Consider the following 22,261-nt stretch of genomic DNA (forward strand, 5'->3'; position numbering starts at 1 on the left):
CCAGACATGTTGGGCCAGGTTCTGACAACAGTACATGTTTAAAGACTTGGGGAAAAGATCAATTGTACTGTTGGAATGGGGTCCTCAGGGGGGCATTCCTGTAAATTGCTCTCTGTGGCTCTCTACCCTCTCTAAGGCATTTGCTATCCCTTTGACAGTGGAGAGCTCAGAGGAGAGGAAGTTTTGGGGTGGTGGTGAGGGGTTTTAGGATGCCAGAATCTATCTGTGCCCCCACTTCATCCCTAAACTCACAGCCCCCTACACACACACACACACACACACACACACACACAATTTGTCTGCTCAAGCCTTTTGATTTTGTTCCTTATTTTGGAAGAAGAGGTGTCACTTTGCCGCAAAACAATAATAGATCTCCTAGCTCCCAACTTTTAGTCCCTACACAGTGCCTTGCATTTCTCTGGGCTGAGACATTCTGGACCTGGGAGTCCCTGAACCCACATGGGGTGACTGACCATGGCCACCTGGACCAAGGTTGGGAGGTAGAAATGGGGAGATGGCTGAGGAAGCCAGAAACAGGAAGTCTGGAGGTGAGGTGTTAGGCCGAACCTCTGCTCAGCTAGACAGTGGGCAGAGCCCCTGGGCAGGAAGCCTAGAAGTTCTCATAATGGTGGGAGAAATGAGTCCTATCCTGCCTGTTGATGAGCTGACAAGCCTTTTCTACATTCTTGGTCATGCCAGGGGGGCCGCAGCTGAACACCCCAATCTTCCGGACCTGTTGGAGAGAGAAGTGAAGGCCAGCTCAGCGTTTAGAGGGAGTGTCTAGCTCAGTGTCACTGTCCAGCTCAGTGTCTAACTCCATGCTCATGTGAAAGACCAGCAGGAGTCCTTGGTGAGGACTCATTCCATGATCCTGTGAAGGTTTACTCCATACTGTGCACGGTGAGGGCTGGCTCAGGGTTTATAAATCTCGCTGAGTTTTGGAAGGCTTGTTCTCTGTGGGGCCAGCTTTGACTCTTTTCCCAGGCATTTGCTAGCTTCAAGTGTAAGCCCAGTGTTTGTCTGGATAGTATTAATGGTAAGGGTAGCTCTGAGTTTATGGTGAGGACCAGCTCCACCACTGAGCCTTTCCTTCGGGACAAGGCATCATGGCTTCAGAAGTAGCAAGTCCCTGCTGCCTGTTTCCTCCCTTGGCCCTTGAGTGACCCTCACCTCTCGTTTTCCATTCCATCACCCCACCAGACTCCTCAGGGATGGGTCCTCCTCCCTTTATGGAGCAGGTTTGGGAGCTTTGCTCAGGCCTCAAATGATAAAGGTGAAGAAAACCTGAACATGGGGTGGGAACTGACCTGTGGATGGACCTTCTGCAGAGAGTTGAAGAATGCCTCGAAGGGGGGGCGGCCAAAGTGGGTGATGGAGCGCAAGCCCGTGAACAGACTCCGGTTCAGCACCTTCTGGAAGTGCCGCTCACAGATGTACTGGGGGAGGGAGCAGAGGAGGAAGGTCACGGCCAGCAGACTCAGGGTCAGCTTCTCATCCAGAGGCTGGTCCGCCCACCCGCCTTGGCCATCCTGGTTTGCCCTGCCCACCCACAGAGTCGCCCCCTGGCCGGCCCTGACGCACCAGCATGGTGGTCCTGAGGTCGAACTTCTCAGCCAGCTGGGTGATGTAGATGTGCACGGACACGAGGTCCTGGCGGTCATTCTCCTCCACCTCCCGGATGATGTCAGCCAGCCACTCAAACTGCCGCTGGGTCCGCGTCACCCAGATGAAGTAGATCTGGGGACACGGCTGGAGCTTGGGACCCAGCTTGTCTCAGAGTCCCTACCTCCCAGGAATCGCCACTCCTTCTGGTCTCAGAGCAGCTTGTGCGGTCTCCCCAGGGAGCCAGGGGAGGTGAGTGTATGGGGCCATGCTCTGAGGCCCCAGAGCCTGAAGTGGAAGTGAGCAATAGCCTGGGGCCATGAGAAAGGAACCCTGTCAAGTGAGCTGAAGGTCTGGTGGGATGGGAGGCAGCCTGCCCTTCCACTCAGTCCAGTGGGCCCTGTTCAAGCTGCTAGGCTTCCAACTTACAGGCTGCCCGAGGGGAGAGGGACCAGATAAGGGGTGTCACACAACGGCCTCTGGAAAGACTGAGTTGGCTGCCTGGAGTGGATGGGCATGGGCTCGAAGAGAGACCAGGGAGGACTTCCTGGTGGTCCGGTGGCTAAGGCTCCATGCTTCTAATACAGGGGGCCTGGCTTGATCGCTGATCAGGGAACTGGCTCTCACATGCTGCAACTGAGTTCTCAAGCTGCAACTAAGACCTGGTGTAGCCAAATAAATAAATGTGTCCCTGGGGGACCCATCTCCAGCTTCTGATGCGGAGAAATGGAGCTGTATGAGTTAAGGAGCAGAGACAGAGCTGGCACAAACAGGGGAGCCAGGTAGCTGTCTGTCACCCTCCGAGTCCTGACAGCATACGGGCTGGGCCTCTGCCCGCTGCATTCTTGCACCCCTGACTCACCTGCCGGGCCGAGAGAGACAAGCAGGGGCCCGCCACCAGTGCTAGGCTCAGGTGAAGAGGCCTGGTGTGGAGGGGCCTGAGGGCCTGGGCTGTGTTCCTGGAGCCGACCAGGCCCACCAGCCCTGCCTTGCAGCATCTCCTCCTCTTCCTCTTGAGAGCAGGGCCGGTTTTACCGGTGCCCCACCCCAAGTGCTCCCTTCCCTCTCCCCACCCAACAGTGCTTGAGCGGCGGGCCCTCTCTCCAACCCTGGTTGGAGGGACTCTCAGAAGCAGATTGTATGTGGGGCACCCCATAACTGAGGGAAGAGCCTGCAGGCATCAGCAAAACCACTCTGTCCTTTAGGGTCCAGGAATAGTCTGACTGTGCTGTATGCTGCGGTCCATGGGGTCACAAAGAGTCGGACACGACTGAGCTACTGAACAACAAAAATATCCTGACTCCCTTGGTTCAGGCCAGCTCAGCCTTGCCTAGTACAGGGAGGCCAAGAACAGAGACAGGGGACAGGCGCAGATGGACACAGTGACAGGGGGCAGGGGACCACAGCTGGTGAGAGGAGGGGACACTCACCTTCTTACAGAACACTTGGCAGCTGACTGATGACTTGAAGACCAGGTCTTTGAGGATGGAGGCAAAGGGGGTGACCCCAATGCCCCCTCCCACCAGCACTGACACCTCAAACTTATGCCACTCTTGGTGGCCCTCTCCAAATGGCCCATCGAGGTACAGCTGCAGGAAAGGGAGTGGGTTAGGGTTGAGTTTGGCTACCACCACAGTTCTGAAGCCAGAAATGGGAGGCAGGGAAATGCAGGCAGGTTTATGGAGTGAGGGAGCAGTGGGAGCCTTGAAGCATCATCTGGGAGAATCAGTCTCTCAAGGAGGAACACAGTGGGGAGTCTGGAGCCGCAGGACCAATGCCTGCTAAGGGGATGTGGGAGCACGTGGTACGCCTAGCCTGGGTCTGGGCACCTTTGGAAATTTGGCACAGCTGTCACCCGTCGGAGGTGAGTAGAGCTCCCTGAGGCGGGTGGTCCAGGGCCCCGCTGCCCGGATATGCAGGCTAAGCGTCTCCTCGTGGGGTGCTGATGTCAGTGTGAAGGGGTGGTACTCGGTGGTCCCCAGAGCCAGGCAGGCGATCCGCACCCACTGTCCTGACTTGTACTCAAAGCCTTGGGGCCGCTGGAACTCCAGGTGGGTCACTCCTGAGGAGGGGAGGTGGGCAGTAGCCCACTGTTCTGAATCCGGCAACAGTGGGGCCCCCCAAGAGTTTCCCCACCTGCAACCTCAGCTCTGCTTTTAGAATATGACAAAGGAGGCATCCCCTCATCAGAAGTAACAACACCCCCAGGCCATGTCTACCCTGAGCAGGGTTTGGGCAGCACTGGGGCTGGTGGGCAGCAGGACAAGGAGTGGCCTGGCCCAGGCTCCTCCTCTCTCTGGTGTGAGAGCAGCTTAGGTCCCCTGGCAAAGAGCCTCTTGTACTCACTCCCTCATCCCTACCACCTCAAGGGCCCTGCTAACTCCACTGGGCCGGGCTTTGTCCTGCCCTGTCAGCATCCACAGAACCACCAGCCTGCTCCCCCGACAGCCTCTAGGCTGGTACCTGAAGGCAGCAGCTCCGCCTTCACCACACTGATCTCCACCTTCTTCCGGCTCAGGCTCACCAGCTTGTCCCCCACATAGATAAGTGCTGGGACCAGGAAGAAGATGTGGAAACGGGGTAGCTGGATCAGGGCGAAGCTGCCATGGATGATGAGCTGGAGAGAGCAAAGAGTACAGCTGAGATCAAAGCCACACCCACAACAGGGTCTGACCCCTGCATCCTTCCTCAACTGGCCTATCCAGTCCCCACCTCATCAAGTGCAATGCTCCCTCCAGGCTCCAAAACCTAACCACTCCCAACCCATCCTCCATAGCATCCATCTGCATCTCCCTGATACCATCCTAGACTAAGCCACCTGCACTCATGCGGTAGCCTCGTAACTGTCCGCGGGCTGCCCTACTGTGATGCGTTCTTTCCAAGACAGTCAGTATGACTTTTTAAAGTTCCTTTTATCATGTCATCCCAGCTCAGAAAACCTTAGAAGATTTCCCACTTCACCACAAGGGCTTGTGATGCTCTGTTTTCTGCCTGGCAGCATTCCCCACTCCCTGTTTTTCAAACACAAGTCCTTTCTATTTCTGGACTTTCCACCTGTTGCTCCCTCTGGTGGGAAGGCCTTTGCCCTAGTTCCTCCCACCACCTCATTTTTCAGGTCTCAGCAGAAAGGCCACCTCCTCAGGCCTTCTCCCTTCCCCCAGCACACTCTCTATCCCGTCTTCCTGTTAACTCCATTCACTGTCGTCATCTGCGATATTTGTGTCTTCATCCATGGATATGTTTACTGTTGTTCTCCCCACTGGACTGGAGAAGTAGGGACTACATCCATTTTCCACAACACTCTCAGCTCCCAGCAGTTTCTGCCTGGCACATGGTAGGTACTCAATAACCAGTCAGTGGAAGGGGTTTCCCCAATTTACCCAATTCCTTTGGAGACTAAGACACCTTATCAGTCCTCTTTTTCCATGAAGTAACTAACAGGTATTGTCCAACTCTGGTTCTTTCCCCAACCAGCTGGTCTAACATGGTCAGACACGACTTGCCCCATTTTTTCCCCTTGCTTGTTTGAGTCTAGTCAGTCTGGCCCCCGCCTCCACCTCTTCTGAGGACCTGCTCACAGCAGACTCACAGTGGCCAGTCCCCGAGGTCTCCCTTTAGATGGCATTCACTCCCACCCTCCACAGCCTATGGCTCTAGTGAGCATCCCTGCCTTGCCTCTTTAGCAACAATGCCCTGCTGGTTTTCCCTCTTTCCCTCTCTGTTCACTTTCTATCTCTTGCACTGGCTCTGCTCCTCCCAACTCCTAATCCTGTGTGTTGCCCAAGCCCGATTTCTTCACCCTCTGCTCTCCTACAATCTCCCACACAGTGGGGCCTCTCAGCTGAGCCACAGCCCTTCAGCCTCGAATATTCTATTGTCATTCGCACCTCTCCACCAGTGCTCCAGCCTTTCTTCTTCTTCTTCTTTTTTTCTTGATCAGGGATTGAACCCAGACCTCAGACCCTTGGCAGTGAAAGTGCAGAGTCCTAAGCCCTGGACTGCTAGGGCATTCCCTCATAGGTGCCCTTCCTTCCACCTAGAACGCTCAGTTCCCACTCTGCCCTGTTAAACCTTAGCTTATCTCTCCTTCAGGCTTAGCCCAAGTTCCGTCTTCTCTGTGAAATCTTCCCTAACCAGTTTGGCCCAATTGAGGCTCCCTTCAATGGGCTCTTGTAACTGACTGACTGGAACATTCAGCTCAGCAATTAATCCCATATTATCTGGTCATTTTGATCACCGCACGTGCATGGCACTAATCTCTGAAGCTAATCCTCAGTTTCTGAGGGCAGAGCTTAGAGTCTCCTCTTCCTCTGCTGGGCCTGTGTGTGTGTTAGTCACTCAGTCGAGTCTGACTCTTTCGACCCCATGGACTGTAGCCCGCCAGGCTCCTCTGTCCATGGAATTCTCAAGGCAAGAATAATGAAGTGGGTTGCCATTTCCTTTTCCAGGGGATCTTCCTGACTCAGGGATCGAACCCAGGTCTTCTGCATTTCAGGCAGACTGTTTACGGAGCAAATATATACTAGGCCCTCAACAGATAACTGTTCAAATGAACTCAGTCCCTCATTCAGCTCTCCACTCCTCCAGCTGAGTGTTCCCCAATTCTTCAACCTCTCCCCACAGAGCTAACTTGAACCTTTTTGGGCTGTGAATTGGCTCCAGTTTTCCCAAGATCCTCTTTCATTACAGAGCCCACGCCCAACCTTGAGGCTTTCTGAGCATCTACTGGCTGAGAACAATGTCTGGATGACTTCATACTCCTCTGTTTATACACCTTGCTTGGTGTTGGCTCTACCTGGAAACCGCAAAGCTGCTGCAGAGTCATGGTTGATCAGCCATGGGGAACAGCCTGCCAGCTCAGCTTCTGCTGCACTAGCTCCAGCCTCTACAGCCTGAATAGGGAGCCTAAACACCTTTGCCCAGGGTCTGTTCCACACTGGAATCATTTACTTGTAACTTTCTGTCTGAGGGCAAGTGGCCACATCTGAGATAAATGGAAAGGCAGCTGGTGTTTTGTGCCTGCATGCTAAGTTGCTTCAGTTGCGTCCAACTCTTTGGACCCTATGGACCATAGCCCACCAGGCTTCTCTGTCCGTGGGATCCTCCAGGCAAGAATACTGGAGTGAGTTGCCATGCCCTCCTCCAGGGGATCTTCCATGACCCAGGGATCAAACCCAGGTCTCTTATGTCTCCTGAGTTGGCAGGCAGATTCTTTACCACTAGTGCCACCTGGGGAACCCTGCGATGCTCCCAGGCTGCCAGTGCTAGGACTTCCCAGCTGAGGGTCCTGCACCTTGCTTAGCTGCTGACTTCCCTGTTGGCATCCCCAGTGATCCCCAGAACCCAGGGATAAATCAGAAACCAGTCTTGCTCTCAGAGAACAAGGCTGGCCACTCTTCTGGATCTAGTTTTTTAAAAAAGCTGCTTTATCAGCAGGAACAAAACTATCATCTTCACCCCTAACAGTAACAGTAACCCAGATTCTAGGGCTCTACCCATTATCAAGAAATTGGTGAGGGAGGCATACATTAGCAACAGCTTCCAAAGAAACAAACTAATGAGTTCCCGGAAACATCTAAGCTGAGGCTGGGTAGTTATCCCCAGAACCATGAAGTGCTGAACCTCAGGCAAGATGGAACCAGACATTCTTACCTCCCAGTGAAGACAGAGCTGCACCTGGGAGGGGGCAGGGCGGACAACCAGTGCCATCCGGACCCAGGCAATGAAGACCTTTCTCCCTTTGTCTTAGGACAAAGAAGACCCCTGTGTGCAGTTGTATCTGGAGCCAGGTGACCTACAGGGCAGCCGTGTGTGAGCTCTGCATGTCTTGAATCCTGGCAGCCAGGCTATCACCAGTGGGGATGTCAGAGCTTTAGGACTTGGTTTACCTTCTCAGCAAGGCCCTCAGGGTGCCCTTTGGGAAAGTGCCTGTGTCTGTGAGGAAGGCAGGCCAAGCAGACCCATGCCACAGCAGTACAGATCAGAGTCATCTCTGGAAAAAGCCACTGAAGTAACAGAGAGCAAACCCAGGGGAAGAGGGAAAGGGAACAGGAAGGAGAGAGGCAGGGAATCTAAAGGAAGGGAGGCAGGAGCCCAGGATAAGAAGGAAAGGGGAGAGGTGGAGTCTCAAAATCCATTTTATCAATAATCCAAAGAAGACATTTTGAGCAAGTTCATTGACATTACAAGTGGCACTTAGCTAACTGGATGGGGTAGCTAACACCCCAGAAACAAAATGGCAGAACCTACTTAAGGGTGAGTTTCTCTTTAAAAAGATAATGCTCCCTTGAGTGAGTTCACCCAAGAGCCCAAACCACCACCCAAAGAGGGGAAAGACTGGCTGGGCAGAAGTGATGTGGGGGTGTCTGGAAGGAATGTAGATCAGCCTGGTAAGGCTGCTACTGCAAAACACATGCCAGGGACTCAGCCTTCTGAGTGCTGCATGTTGGGTCAGTCTACCTGAGTGCCCCATACTATAATCTCCATCTTTTAAGGTGGATGTCTCGGCCATCGCTGCCTCCCTGGGAACATCCACCCAGACTCTGCTAGCCTGGTTCATATCCAAAACCCCTCACCAGCACATAGAGCAGGATGTAGAGGTGATGGGTCAGCCAGAAGCCCCGGAAGCTGCAGCGCCGGAAGTGGCGGGAGGCGAAGACGTACATGATGGCGAGAATCAGGAGCAGCATGACTCCCGTGAGACCTGCAAAATTAACATGGGGTGAGGGCAGGGGAGCAGGGCCTCACAGAGCCGGCTGTTCTGAGGCTCCCAGGGTCCCCTCTCCACTCCACAGCTCTAGGCGATAGAAACCCACCATCCTTCCCTCTTCCTCTCCCTGACACCACTGATAACAGGCGCCTTTCACTTCACCTGACCCTGCTTGTCCTTCATAGACCCTGTCATGGATTGTTATGTCTCAAGCACCCGTGTCATTATTTGTTTCATATCTGTCACTTTCTCGACTCTCAGGTCCACAAGAACAGGGCTAGGCTAGTTCACCGCTGCACTCGGGTGCCTAGTGTAAGGCCTGGCACACCATGGGCCTTAGGAAAATGTGTGCTGAGTTTATGAATGGACAGGGCAGCTACTCTGAGTCCTCTGAGTAGAACTCCGGATGTTGTAGGCCCTACCCTTGGGGAGTCGAGGCTTGGTCAGGGTCCAGGTAGTACTCTACCTGGCAGCCACATCACAGAGCATGAACACTGACACAGTGAATGAGTGGGACCACACCATCACTGCTCATCACCAGAGCCCCCCTGAGTTCCACCCACCCAGACCTGGTGGGAGACCCCTCCTCTCACAGAGAATCCTAGGCAACACTAGAGCCATTCCAGAGAATGGTCCCTCAAGTGATCAAGGAGGAGGAGGCAGAAGTGAGGAAGATTAGAGCCCTGTAGTGTGGAAAAGCAGAGATTAAGAAGGGATCTAGCCAAAGCCTAAAAGTCCTGAATGGAGAGGAGAGCGTAAACACGGCTTGATCCACTAAACCCCAGTGTGCAGGATCAGCAAGCACTCTCTGAAGTTCAAAGCAGATCGTTTTAGGGTTTAAAGAAAAATAAAAAAAACAACATGCTGTGCTTTACAGAAAGGAATGTAGAAGATGTGTTACCCCAAGGAGGGAACAGACTTAAAATATAAATAGCTTCAAGAAGCATTTGAATAGATTCACAGCTAATAGCTCTAAAATGGGTGATTATGGGGAGTGGGGAATATGCCCTAAAGGCTCTTGTCAAGACTACAGAACGGAGTGGGAAGGGTATTTGCCAGGAGGGGGAAGGGGTATTTGCCAGGCTCCATGAAGAGCCCAGCCCCTCCCCCACGTTGCTGGGGCACAGCATTCCTCAAAGTCACTGTCATGGTAGGTGTGTGTGTTCGGGTGGAGGGGATACACTGCTGTTCCTCAGAGGGAGTAACTAGCTCAGAACTGGGGGAGGAGCCCAGCTAAGCTCTTGAGAGAAGGCCTGGAATGCAGTCCCCTACAGCCCAGGAAAGCGCTCTGGGCAAGGACAGAGCCTGGCTCACGGTCAAGGCCAGGAGCACCAAGCCAGAGTGATTGGGCTGCCTGTGGCAGGCAGAACCCAGAGCCTGGCAATCAGAACCAGGCCCAGAAACACACACAGCAGAGAGGGCTCTCACCTGGCACAGTCTGGAAAAACCACCAGTAATACTTCTGGGGGAACTCAGATCTGTGGGGAAGGCAAAGCAAGTGAGGGGATGTCTAGGACTTCCAGAAAGGACTCTCTAGAGGAGGCACCCCAAACCAGCCACCAGTCTCCCTTTCTGCAACTTGGGATTCAGGGCTCAGGATGATCATTGTGCTCTAACCTGGAGGGGGACCCACTCCTGAGCCAAAGAAAATTTCTTTTTTTTGAGCCAAGAGAATTTCTGCAAAGAATTTCACCCTCTTCACCCCCAGGCCAGGCCACACACACTCTCTCTCTCTCTCACCCATTGTCATGGAAGAGGCCGGGAAAGAGGCAGGAGAGGACGCTGAGCGGGCTGATGGAGAAGAGGTACACGTTCACCACATGGCCTGCACTGTGTAATACTGAGGAAGACCAGATAGAGTAGGGATGAGCCAGGGGCCGCCCACTGCGGGTGCTCAATGCATTCAACCCCAGCAGGAGGACTCCAGCCAGCCAGAGTTGGGAGCCTGAAGAAGCAGGCCTGGGGATCTAGATTCTGTTTTCTAATCAGCCTCCTGTTCCTCCCCTGCCTCAGGTACACATTATCCGTGAAAACCCCACAGGTCTGAAATTAGAAACTCATTCCTTTGGTCTCTCTCGCAGAATTATGTTTTAAAACATAAAAGCTGGGGGAGATCACACACTATTATGTGCACTCATTTTGGGGTGTGAGTAATTTGTCATTGGGAAGGGTGAAATGGACTTGACAGCCTGGGGCAGTGAGGTGCTCCTGGGCTTACTTCACACCACCACGGGAGCCACCGTCATCCTATGAGAAGGACATCTAAGACGGTCACATTGCACGCGGGTGGAGAAGAGAGGGGCTCTCAGAGGAGGGGGAGGCTGCAAGGGGCAAAGGAGGTGGAGAGGATCCCTGAGACTCCCAGGCCCTGCCTGTGAGGACGATGGCAGTAGAGGCAATGAGGCGATGGAAGTCCACGGCGGCGTCGAAGGGCACGTAGCGGTTGAGGAAGGTCTCTCTCAGGAAGGTGATGAGGTTGCGGCACATGGTGAGCAGGATGTAGGAGAACATGAAGGAGATGCTGGCCGCCGTGCCGCGCGACAGGATGATGCCCACACGAGTGGTGTCCGTGATGCCCTTGTGGTGAGCCGCAAAGGCGTAGTCTGCAGAGGGACCCGGCGGGTGAGCTCAGCGCAGGCCCCGGCCCGCGGCCACAACTGCGGGCCACAGCAAGCCTCCCGCAAGCTCTAGTCTAGCGGGCACTTCGCTCCCTGAGGCCCCGCCCCCAGGGCTGTCACTCATTGCCGCCCCGCCCCGGGGCTGTTCGTCACTCACTTAGGCCGCACTCCCAGGGCAGTGGCTTATTGTAAGCCCCGTCCCTCCACGGCTGTCACTCACAGTAGGCTCTCTCCAGGAAGAGGCCCCCCGCAATCGCGTAGAACACCGCCAGGCAGCCGATGTGGCGCCGGTAGTTCTCAACGAAGCGCTTGAACTGCTGCACCGTCTGGTGACGACGGCTGCGTTGAAACTTCTCTCGGTGAGCCTCGGTGAACAGCAGGGGCTGGAACGATGTCACCCTGGAAGACAGGAAGTCTTGGTTTTCGGCTAAGGACCCGATGCTAATATGGACCCGTTCCAGAGGGGAGAAAGAAGCATCAAGTTATTTAAGACAAAGTAGGGTGTAGACCTCAGTTCAGTTCAGTCGCTCAGTCGTGTCCGACTCTTTGCGACCCCATGAATCGCAGCACGCCAGGCCTTCCTGTCCATCACCAACTCCCGGAGTTCACTTAGACTCACGTCCATCGAGTCAGTGATGCCATCCAGCCATCTCATCCTCGGTCGTCCCCTTCTCCTCCTGCCCCCAATCCCTTCCAGCATCAGAGTCTTTTCCAATGAGTCAACTCTTCGCATGAGGTGTCCAAAGTACTGGAATTTCAGCTTTAGCATCATTCCTTCCAAAGAAATCCCATGGCTGATCTTCAGAATGGACTGGTTGGATCTGTGTAGACCTCAAAGGCTCCTTAATACCACCCTCCTTAAGCGGGCTGTCAGTGAGGGGACGCCCTTGCAAATGGTCACTCGGTCACTCTTTTTCCAGTTTGTAGCTTTCAATTCCCACCAGCTCCATTCTCATCCTTTACTGGAGGCCCAATGGACTCTTCCTCCAGGAAGCCTTCCCTACCTCCCAGGCATAGGTGACTACTTCCTTGAGCTCTGAAGCCTCCTGTTATTACCACTATTATAGCATTCATCAGTGGGACACTGTAACTATCACTGTACCAGACTATCTCAGCAGACTGTGACATTCTTGGGCAAGGACTGTTCATCTTGCCCATACCCCCAATGCCAGCACAGTGCCTGGCGTTAAATAATCAATGTGTGCATGCCACAGGGATGGGTGAACTGCTTGGGCTAAAGGGAAGGAGCAAGCGTACTTCTTGCCAAACCTCCGGCGAATCTCCTGGGGAGGGTCTGTGTCATTGGGGCACGGCAGTCTCTGTGGTGTCAGCTCCACCTCGATGTCAGCGTGCTTTCGGGGACAGCGAGCACTCACTCTGGGAGAAGGACTAGGACAGGAATGCAGATTAAGATGGGACCTTGGCCATCTTAGCCACCAGATTCTCTGCTGCCCCTCCCACAGGGTTTTCTCTGCCCTTTTCTAATTTGCATGAAAGCACTACTTGGGCTAGTGAAGGTCCTGATCCCAGACATTCTGGAGAAATAAAAAGCACCTCCCTGACCCCAGCTCTCTCTCCAACATCCCCAGATGAGGGCTTACCAGAGCTTCTCCTGGCTGATGTAGGAGGCTCGCCGGCAGAGGTCCTTGATGACTTCAGGTACCTCCACCCCTGCAATGCAGAGCCAGGCTAGCTAGAAGCTCAGGGTCCAGGGCCCAGGAGGACCTATCTCAAATGCACACCACTCACCCATGTCCGGACACTGTAGAGGGCCCCTGGCCAGTACACTGCCTCTGGGTGAGCCAGCCTCAGTCTGTGATCCCAGTCGTAGCTGGACTCAGCCATGAGGGGTTAAGGGAGAGGGTTTGAAACCAAGGTGGCCAGGCAGGCTCCCTTGAGTATGTGTCCAGTTTCAGTCCCACACCTGAGACTGGTATCAGGCTTGTGGGCTAGAGTTCAGGAACTGTACACAACCTGCCTGCTAAGACTACTTAGCCACAAAACCCTGCTAAAGACCCTCTGGCTTAAAAACTCCCTAGAGTTAAGTGTAGACTCTAGGTAGTACATGTATGGGAGATGACTATAAAATTCTTTCCTCTTTTCTGTGTTTGAAAGTGCTTGTAATAAAATGTTAGGGGTTGGGAGGAACCCTCCCAGAAGCCGCCAGCGCTAAGGGGCAGGGCAGCACTGAGCTGCAAATCCAGGTTCTCACAGGAGGCCTGGGAACGTCCAGGTCACTTTCAAGTGCAAAACCAGCCTTGAAGATTACCCTGGTCTACAGCCCAGAGGCCAAAGTGACTAAACTGAATTTAATGAAATGAGTGTTTTAAAACAAAGTATAGATGTCTGTCCTCTCAACTGGTTCAGCAAACAACAGATGTGGGAAAATGGTAACAAATGGCAAATGTAGGTGAAGGGCAAAGGGATGCTCCTTGTACCATTCTTACCCCTTTCCTGCAGGTTCATTATGTTTCCAAGTGAAATACAGAGGAAACAGCAAAGCACAACAACAATTAAAAACCAAGCAGAATAGTGCTCAATGCTAACACTCGACTTAATCCTCAAGCCTGGTCCTGGATGTCCCCAGGATTCTGGTCTAGGCTCACTTCTTGGCACCTGTCCCTGCTTTCCCCTCAGGCCCAGGTGCCTGTCTGGGAAAGGTGGGAAATTGAAGAATCAGGAGTTCTGGGTCTGTGCTCTACCAACCCCCCTCTCACCCTGGGGACCAGAAGCCCTGACCAGAGGCCCAGCTGTGTCTTATACAATTCACCCCTCACCCCATCTGGGCTGCTCAGCCCCCCAAATTCTCATAATACTGGGAGGGACTGGGTTTGGTCTCAACATGTCCCAGTGAGAATTCCAGGCTATGAAGACTCTGTAACAGCCCAGAGGAGGCCACAGGCAGTCCCTCTGCCTGCTACCTGGCCCCTCCTCACCCTGACTCTAGCCCCTACTCACCTGAGTCAGACACAGGTGGGGCAGGTAGTCAGGGGGAGGGAAAAAATATAGAATGGGACTCCATATACTCAGCAAACATTTAACGAGCACTCCTCCAAGGGGTAAGGTGGGAAACAAAACCAGCAGCCCACTGCCACCATCAGACACCCCCGCTGAGATGGGTATGGCCAGATACAAGGAGACACGTCTTCCCTCCTGACGTGTGCACCAGGCACTGGGGCCTCTGACAGGAAAGCAGAATTCCAGCTGCAATCCCCCACCCTATTCTGACCCTGCCCACCCCACCAGCAGGGTTGCACTATGACTTTTCTGGGCCATGGGCACTACTGCCTTTCTGCATTAAAAAATATATATTTTAATAATTATGTTGGTATAAAGAAGAATATAATCCAGGCTGGATACATAACATATTTATCACCATTATTATATTAATTCTTATGACTGTAAAAAATATATAAACATTTCCATGGCACCTCAAAGCATGTGGACCCTAGGCAGGTAAATGCTGTGCCTACTAACTGAGTCAGCCGTGCCCAGCCAGCTGCCCCACCTTTGACACAGAGCTGCGTGAAGCGGAGCTCGCTGTCGTGGTCCCTCAGCATGAAGTGGAAGTCCTCCCACGTTAGCTCCTGCTTGTCCTGGAAGCCTGACTCCCGGAACATGGACTCCACCACCTCGGCCAGCTGGGTCTTGGTCAGGCAGTTGTTGGAGATCTCGATGAAGGACCTGGGGCCAGGGGGAGGGAAGCCTTCAGGCCCCAATAAGCAGCCTGCAGCTTAGATGCAAGGCCATGCCAACAGGCCTTCAGAGCTGAGCCAGCATGGAAGGGTCCTGACTGACTAAACCCCAAGCCCCCTCCTAGCTACAGCAGTCTCTGACTATATGGACTCTATATCTGCTGTTTACCTCCTGCTCCCTCCTTCATGGCCCCCTTCTCTTCCCCACAGTTCCTGCTCTGGCCCACTCTCCCAGCTCTCCTGCAGCACCAACCTCAGCATTCTGATGAACTCATCCTTGGAAATGAGGCCATTCCCATCAAAGTCATACATGCGGAACATAAGGCGAGACTTCTCCTCGGGGGAGCCTGGGAGAAGAAGGACTCTGTGAGAGCCTCGGCCCACCTGCCTACACCCCAGGCTGGCCAGGAGGAGTGTCACACTGGATTGACCCGCTGCTGGTCGCAGCCAGGGTTTGCTCTGCTTCTTGACCCCTACCGGGGCATTCCCAGGTGTCTGCCACGACTGGAGACCCGGCCCCAGTACTTCCCTGTGTCTTAACAGGTCAGCTGTACTCCAGCCTCAGTCTCCAGCTCATTCTGTCTAGGTAATCACTCCCTCCTCCCTCACCTTTCATGAAGACCACCAGGATATCGAGGAACTCCCGGAAGGACAGGTAGCCATTGCCGTCTTTGTCGGCCAGAGAAAACATGGACTCCACAAACATGTCCTGGGGCTTGAGGCCCAGGGACTCGGCAAACTCGGCCCGGCTCAGCTCACACGTCAGGGCCTCCTGCACCTTCTGTGATGAGTCCAGGGGCAGGGCCCCTGCATCTGCCTGGTCGATGTCCAGCACCTGTACTTGGGCAGCAGCAGAGGGGGGAGAGAAAAAGACAAGGCTTCCTTGACTTGAAGGCCAGTGCAGGCTTTTAGTGCCACCTTTTAAGGTGACTGCTCTGCAGCCCCACCGCTAAGCACTAGCCCATCAGCCCTGTGGGTGCTCTCTGGGCCTCTGTATTAGCTGATTGGACCAGGGACGCACACTTGACCCAAGAAGAAGGTCTGAAATTGAGACTGGGAGGTCCCAGGACCGTCTTGACCTGAGTGTAAGAAAACAACCACACTGCTCCTTCATGTGCTCAAAGACACAGAGACAGGAGGAAGTGGGGGACAGGGGGTTGGACTTGCATGGTGGTTCAGTGGCTAAGACTCTGTGCAGGGGGCCTGGGTTCGATCCCTGGTCAGGGAATTAGATCCCATATGCCACAAGTAAAGTTCTAGCATGCCTCAACTAAGATCTGGCACAGCCAAATAAATAAATAAAAGGAAGCAGGGGCATGGAGAAAATGGAGGCAGACTGAGACAAAAGAGGCCTTGTTTGATGACAGCTTTCCCTTTCCTGGTCCCTTTCTGGCCAGATCACAGTCTTCCCTTTGGACTTCCTGAGACACCACTATGTCCTCAGAGTCACTGACCCTTTGTCAATGCTAGCTTGAGCAGGTGTCTCTTATCTCCAAAGGAGTTTTGACTGAGAACATCCTCAGCTGGGCTGAGAACATGTTGGGCTGGGGCAAGGGGAATTCTCATGGCAGGTCATCTTCAGCCCACCCTCCCAGGGGCTGCCCGATCATAAAGACAGACAGTGAGGGAAGCAGGCTACTGCACCTGTTCTCCCTGCCTGTCAACTGGGGGCCTCCAGGTCCAGGGCCGGCTGTGATTTCATGAGCTAAACCTCATTGCTTCAAGCAAGGTGCTGTGGTAGAAAGAGCCTGGGGCTGGAGGCAAGAGATCGGGGTTCATGTCCCAACTCTGCCACCCACTCACACTGCATGACCTCAGGTAAGTCTATTCAGCTGTCTGGCATTCATTTCCTCACCTGTCTTTCTTATATCACAGGGTTATTGTGAGAATCAATGGGAGGTTGTGTGGAAAATGTTTTGAAAGCACTGAGCAGATAGAAAGGGTTGGCAGCTACCCACAGAATACAGTAACACACCTTTGACAGTTCCCAGCACAGGGAGTTCCCAGAGCACTTTGGGTCCTAAGCTGAGAGGAGGTGCCCAGGTCCTGGCAATGAGTCACCCCAGTGGGGGTCCCTCCACTCTCCTGCACACTCAGGTTCAGCTTGTTGGAGGAGTGAATGACATGGCATGTGCCTGGCATGTAATGAATGACCATTAAGTAGTACCTTCCTTCATAAATCCTTTCCCCAGTCAGCCAGCCCCGCTCCTTCACCTCAAACATTCATTTTTTTCCCCTCTACTAGGCATCTCTGCTCAGCCCTTCATGCTGCTTTCTTCTGAGACAAAATTTTTCCAACTTTTTTTGAGTGCTTACCAAATCTCACCTCCACCAAGACTACCTTACATAGGCCTGAAGCCTTGCTACCTTTTCTAAACTCTTAGACCACTTACTTCCTGGATCTCTTTTGTAGCTGTCATTCTTCCCAGTTATCTTTCTTCCTGTGCTTACACCATCTTCCTGGTGGGATGATAAACTCCACTGGTGGGGGCCCATGCTCTATTTATCCTTCATCTCCCAAGCTTCTCCTCTCCACTGTTCTGCTCCCAGGCTGCCTGCATTTCCGTACCAGATAGGGACTCAAGTCCTTGCAATTCTCTTCCTATCTCGTTTACCCACATCCTCCCAATAGACTCAAAAATCTGCAAGGTGGACACTAATGTCCCATCGAGGCCTCTGACAGCTGTGCTTCCCCAAGGACACGTGGCCAAGGGCCCCCATACTGCTCATCTCATCCTAAGTTCCTGCAGCCATAGGGGCAGGATGAGCTGCATGAGGGCAGCAAAGTGGTTAGCTGTGAGGAGTGAAATAAGAAGTGACACATTCAGATAACCCCCTTCCTGGGCATTACCTCCCTGGAGTCTTACAGACGAGGGTGGGTGCGGGAAGGGGGCAGGAACATCTCCTTAAGCAAGGTCAGGTAACTTGCCCAAAATCACAGCAGAGTTAATTGTTAACTAAGAACGCAGGGCTTCTAAACTTCCCTGGTGTCAGCCCCTGACCTCACACAGGTATACCACTACAGGCAGACCCACGTGGACAGAACCGATCCCACATACACACCTGGGAGAAAAGGTGCCTGAAAAAGGTCTCCAGGAGGTGGCTCCGCTGCTCCCGTGTCACTGCGCCCCTCATCAACTCCTGCTCTCGCAGCTCCCACTCCTGGAAGCTCAGCCCACTCTCCTTCAGAGCGCCCCGCAGGCTCTCCACCATCACCTGCCGTTCTTCCTCCAAGTCAAATAGCAGCATCTATGGAGGAGCCATCAGGAGAACAACCACGTGTCAAGGCCTTGTAAGGCCAGAAGGTTTACGTGAATCTTGGTTTTTTTTTTTTTTGGTGGGGGGAGCGGGCAGGGGGCACTGGAAAAAGCACCCCGGCCAAAGAGATAGTGTTACTCCTGGGCTCCATGGAGTTAGGTGGCTTGCTTGTAGGTGCAGAGGTAGCACGCAAAGGCACGTGTGCAAAGCTATTCTTCCTCTCTTCTCCATACTGGAGAAGGGAGGGGAAGGCGGGAAGGGCAGAGGATGGAGAGGCCCTGGAGCTCGACAGAGCCAGAGTCAAAGACCAGCATCTGACTGAGCTCCCCTCCAAATCTCTAATTCATCAGATCCTGCAGCCAGGGACAGAAAAGAGCGCCCAGCTTCTTCTAAGGACACTCAACTAGGGCCTGCCACGGCATTCGTAGAAGGGAAGGGGGCAGACTGAGTCTGCAGGAGCCAAAGGGACAGTTGAGACTGTGGTATCCAGCAGACTCAGCAGCACAGACTCACTCCAGTTTATCCCACTATCCAGCACTCCACCCAGGGACTAGGAGCCATAAACCCTGCCTGGCCCGGAGCCCTCCCCTCCACCTGGCTGCCCCCATGGCTGTGGCTGCAGACAAAGAGCCAGGGGCCGGCTGGGCCATACCAGGTCATACTCCTTGGGGATCTTGAGCAGCAGGGCACGGCGTCCGTGGTTGCTGGACAGGATGAGGTTGACCTGCTGTGGGGGTCGCAGCTGGACGGTGCGGAGCACGGAGAGCCTGCCGTCCACCACGTGGATCTGCCCGGGCTGCAGGTGCACCAGCACAGGCCGGCAGGGCTCCTTGTGGCCCTGCCATTCTATTGCTGGAGAGAGATGAGGCTGGGTCAACTGGGGGCTTCCTGCTCATGCCCCACCCCTCTGCCGCCTCCGGGAGGAAGAGGGCTGGCTCGGGGCTGGAGTTAGATCAAGGCCTCTGAGCCCCATGTCCTGTCCTGGGTACTGGCAGTCATCCCCTGCCGACAGTCGCGCCTCTAGTCCATGAGCAGCATAACTACCATGTCCCAAGTATTGACTGTGTGTCCAACACTGTACTGAGTGCTTTGCGTGAACTACTTTATTTAATCTTCACAAATCTATGAGGTTAGTGCTATTGCTATTATCATGTTACAGATGAGAAAAAAATAGGTTGAGACAGATTAAAATTTGCCTGAAGTCCAATAGCCCATAGGGGTGGAACCAAGATTCCAATCCTCAGTGAATGTGACTCTAGACCTTCTTTAAGGTTCCCAGTTCTTGGGAATTTGTGCGTCACAATGAGCCTGTGAAATGTAGGCAGGGTCCCGTGACTCCTCCTTGTGAGTCTATCACATTCTGTTTTTTGGGGGGACCATCGGAAGGAGCTAAGGAGGATGGAGGACTCCTGATCCGACTCCTCCTAATGCCCCAGTGACTCTTCCCACCTGACCCAGCCTGTCCAGAGGCCTAGAAAAGGAAAGCCTTTGCTCTAGGCTGTTGAGGGATGCAGGGGCTGTAGCCTGGAGTCATGATCTCCCCTCCCCGACCCTGGCCAGCCCCGGGCCTACCTTTTATGCCCCCCACGAGCTTCTCACACATGATGCTCTGGCGGTTTTGGCCCTGGAGTCTCTTTAAATTTCTCCTCCGGAGCTGGGCAACGATCCAGGCACTGAGCAGGCTCACTGAGAGGCAGAGGCAGTAGGATGCTCAGAGGAAGGTAGAGGTCTGGGGAGATTAGTGGCTTCTTTCCCAGGCTTCTTTCCTTGGGAAGAACCTCTGCTGTCCTCACCTCCTATTCAGTTGTCTCAAATTATGAAGTGCCCTGGGAGGGAGGTGCTCTGCATCCCACAGGAAGCTTTGTGGAGCATCTAAGGTGCCTGCCTACGCTTGTCTGCTTCTACCACTCGGGTCCCTTCCCAGCTAGAAATTGGTCTTTGTGCCAGAGACTGGACCCACTCTACCAGGCTGCTGATCGATCCACACACTTAGTCAAAGATAAGTCCCAAGCTATTGCCCCAGCAGCTACATCCCAGACCTGCTCCTCAGGCAGGCATTTGCTTCTGACAGTTTCCCACGCCCAGGCTCCTGCAAATTGCTGTGGATTGTGGGTTGCCCATGGCTCCTGAACCAATCTGGGCCCTGCAATGGACCCCAGAAGAACAGGAAGACAATTCCCCCTGGAGCTGACTTATGTGTAGCTTTAATACTTCTCACGTCCCGCCTGCTCTGATGTTTTCATCTCCTCGGAGGAACAGTACTCTGCATTGCTTGGTTGTCATAGATGCAGCTGACCCCACCCCCAACTGACACCTCTCACCCAGCCCCACCCTGCCCATCACTTTTACCCAAGGGGAAGCAGCACAGAGTCCCGATGGTGACCCCGAAGCCAAATCCACTGCCTTCAAAATAGTCCCGCATGATGGGGGGAGCACAGGCTGGCAGGCCTTCAGTGCTGAGCTGTCCTGGCTGTGGGCAGGGGTCTCCTGGGGAGATAAACGAATGTACAGGCCTGGGGGTGCTGGGCCACAAGCTCAGGACAGGATCACTGAGGAGGTTAGGGTGGCAGAAAGAGTTTTGGGGAGCAGAGGAGAGGGGGCTTCTTACCCCTGCCATTGTACCAAGAATGTGGCATCTGCCTACTTGGGTAACATGTGGGATAAAAAATGAACCTCAACCTGTCTCTCCCCGACATGCACATAATACACACCCACACACACATAGAGCCCTTCCCTCATCACTGCAGTGGGATTAGGATATCCTTGGCCACTTGATGTGAAGAGCCAACTCATTGGAAAAGACCCTGATGCTGGGAAAGATTGAAGGCAAAAAGAGAAAGGGGTGGCAGAGGATGAGATGCTTGGATGGCATCACTGACTCAATGGACATGAATCTGAGCAAACTCCAGCAGGTAATGAAGGACAGAGGAGCCTGGTATGTTGTAGTCTCCATGGGGTTGCAAAGAGTTGGACACAACTTAGCAATGCAACAACAACAACAAAGGATAGCTTGGCCCCTGCTATGCTATAACCATCCTGGCCAAATGTGAGCCTCCTCATCAGGTCTCTCTGCATCTCAGTACTACCCTCGCGTGGGTACCTGCTGAGGTTTTGCAGAAGGGACGCTACATGGCTGTATGTGGCCACCTGGGGCCCCAGAACCCAAGTCTTTGGGGGCAGAATCAGGGTCACTCCCCACACGAAGTCTACTACCCAGCCACCCTGAACCAAGTCCCCAGCTTGGGAGGGCTGAGGCACCAGATCCCAAACCCCACCAAGTGCCCTGGGCCACTCACCAGCATGCCAGAAGAAGACACTGGGCTGCAGGGCACCAGGGTCCACCTTGGTGACAGCTACTAGGACATCCCGTAGGGAAGTGTTTCTGATCTCTGCAATCTCTCTTTCAGAGAACAGCCTGGGAGTGGGAGAGGTGGGGAGCTGTTGAGATGGGTGAGAGAGGCAGGCCCCTAGGCCCAGGAACCCAGATGAAGGAAAAGACAACAGAACGTTGTGGTGGGAGTGGTGGGTCAGCAGGGAGTCAAGGGCCCATGAGGGCATTCATGGGCAGAGGGTCTGGGACCCAGGCTGAGGTAGAGTCTGAGGCAGGATCCAGGCAGGCCTTACCCATTCTTGCTGTTCTCAAACCAGTAGCGGTCGCCATCCCGCAGTCGCACAAACTGATCAAGGACGATGGTGCTGAAGAGGGGTCCAGGGTCCCCGTGGCTCTCCAGGAGCCCCCCGGGGAGTAGCTCCAGCCGGGACAGGTCCTGGTTGTACAGGGCCGCCGTGGCCTCCAGCACCTGGAGCCAAGAAGGGAGAGGTGCTAAGATTGAGTACCTGCCCTCCAGCCAAGAGCTGGCTCCCAGAGATCAGCCCCAGGGATCATCATAAAAAGGTGACAGTGACAATAACTCACTCATTATGCCCCGGGCACTGCTCTGAATGCTTTCTATACGTTGACTCATTTATGAGAATTCTCTCACAGACTCAGCTGCTTATTTTATCAAGTTAAAACAGGCAGGCAGTCCCCTAGGTGACTTGTTCTTGAAAAGGTATGACAGTTGAAGGGTCAAAATCAGCACAAAAGTTGAATGGTTGAATGATGAGTCAGAAAAAGCTTCTAATCTTTACAGGTTAAAAAAAAGTTTGGAAAATCGAATCCCTTCATATCCATTGCCTTTTAGAGACAGTATACGAACAATGTCGTCCCCCCGACTTTTACTGTGGTTCTTTTCTCCACAATGTAAATAAACACTGTGTGCTGTGCTGTGCTTAGTCTCCCAGTCGGGTCTGACCCTTTGAGACCCCATGGACTGTGACCCGCCAGGCTTCTCTGTCCATGGGATTCTCCAGGCAAGAATACTAAAGTGGGCTGCCAT

General features: G+C 53.7%; 1 protein-coding gene across 1 annotated transcript in view; it reads right to left on the reverse strand.

Moving 5' to 3' along the window:
* Positions 1-385: 385 nt before the first annotated feature.
* The window catches only part of DUOX1 (dual oxidase 1), a 31,192-nt gene continuing 9,316 nt past the window's right edge, over positions 386-22,261 (reverse strand). The window contains exons 12-33 of the mRNA XM_052646584.1: positions 21,507-21,682; positions 21,179-21,297; positions 20,232-20,369; positions 19,455-19,568; positions 18,535-18,734; positions 17,688-17,873; positions 15,234-15,459; positions 14,878-14,971; positions 14,438-14,613; positions 12,531-12,600; positions 12,187-12,318; positions 11,150-11,328; positions 10,684-10,914; positions 10,052-10,151; positions 9,740-9,789; positions 8,178-8,305; positions 4,066-4,219; positions 3,432-3,664; positions 3,033-3,191; positions 1,582-1,737; positions 1,308-1,436; positions 386-733 (exon numbers count right to left, since the gene is read on the reverse strand). Of these exons, the coding sequence (XP_052502544.1) occupies positions 611-733; positions 1,308-1,436; positions 1,582-1,737; positions 3,033-3,191; positions 3,432-3,664; positions 4,066-4,219; positions 8,178-8,305; positions 9,740-9,789; positions 10,052-10,151; positions 10,684-10,914; positions 11,150-11,328; positions 12,187-12,318; positions 12,531-12,600; positions 14,438-14,613; positions 14,878-14,971; positions 15,234-15,459; positions 17,688-17,873; positions 18,535-18,734; positions 19,455-19,568; positions 20,232-20,369; positions 21,179-21,297; positions 21,507-21,682 (3,273 nt within the window). The 3' untranslated portion in view covers positions 386-610. The remainder of the gene's footprint in view (positions 734-1,307; positions 1,437-1,581; positions 1,738-3,032; positions 3,192-3,431; positions 3,665-4,065; positions 4,220-8,177; positions 8,306-9,739; positions 9,790-10,051; positions 10,152-10,683; positions 10,915-11,149; positions 11,329-12,186; positions 12,319-12,530; positions 12,601-14,437; positions 14,614-14,877; positions 14,972-15,233; positions 15,460-17,687; positions 17,874-18,534; positions 18,735-19,454; positions 19,569-20,231; positions 20,370-21,178; positions 21,298-21,506; positions 21,683-22,261) is intronic.

The sequence above is a fragment of the Budorcas taxicolor genome, chromosome 10 (genome assembly GCF_023091745.1).
Source record: "Budorcas taxicolor isolate Tak-1 chromosome 10, Takin1.1, whole genome shotgun sequence".
In the NCBI taxonomy this organism is placed as follows: domain Eukaryota; kingdom Metazoa; phylum Chordata; class Mammalia; order Artiodactyla; family Bovidae; genus Budorcas; species Budorcas taxicolor.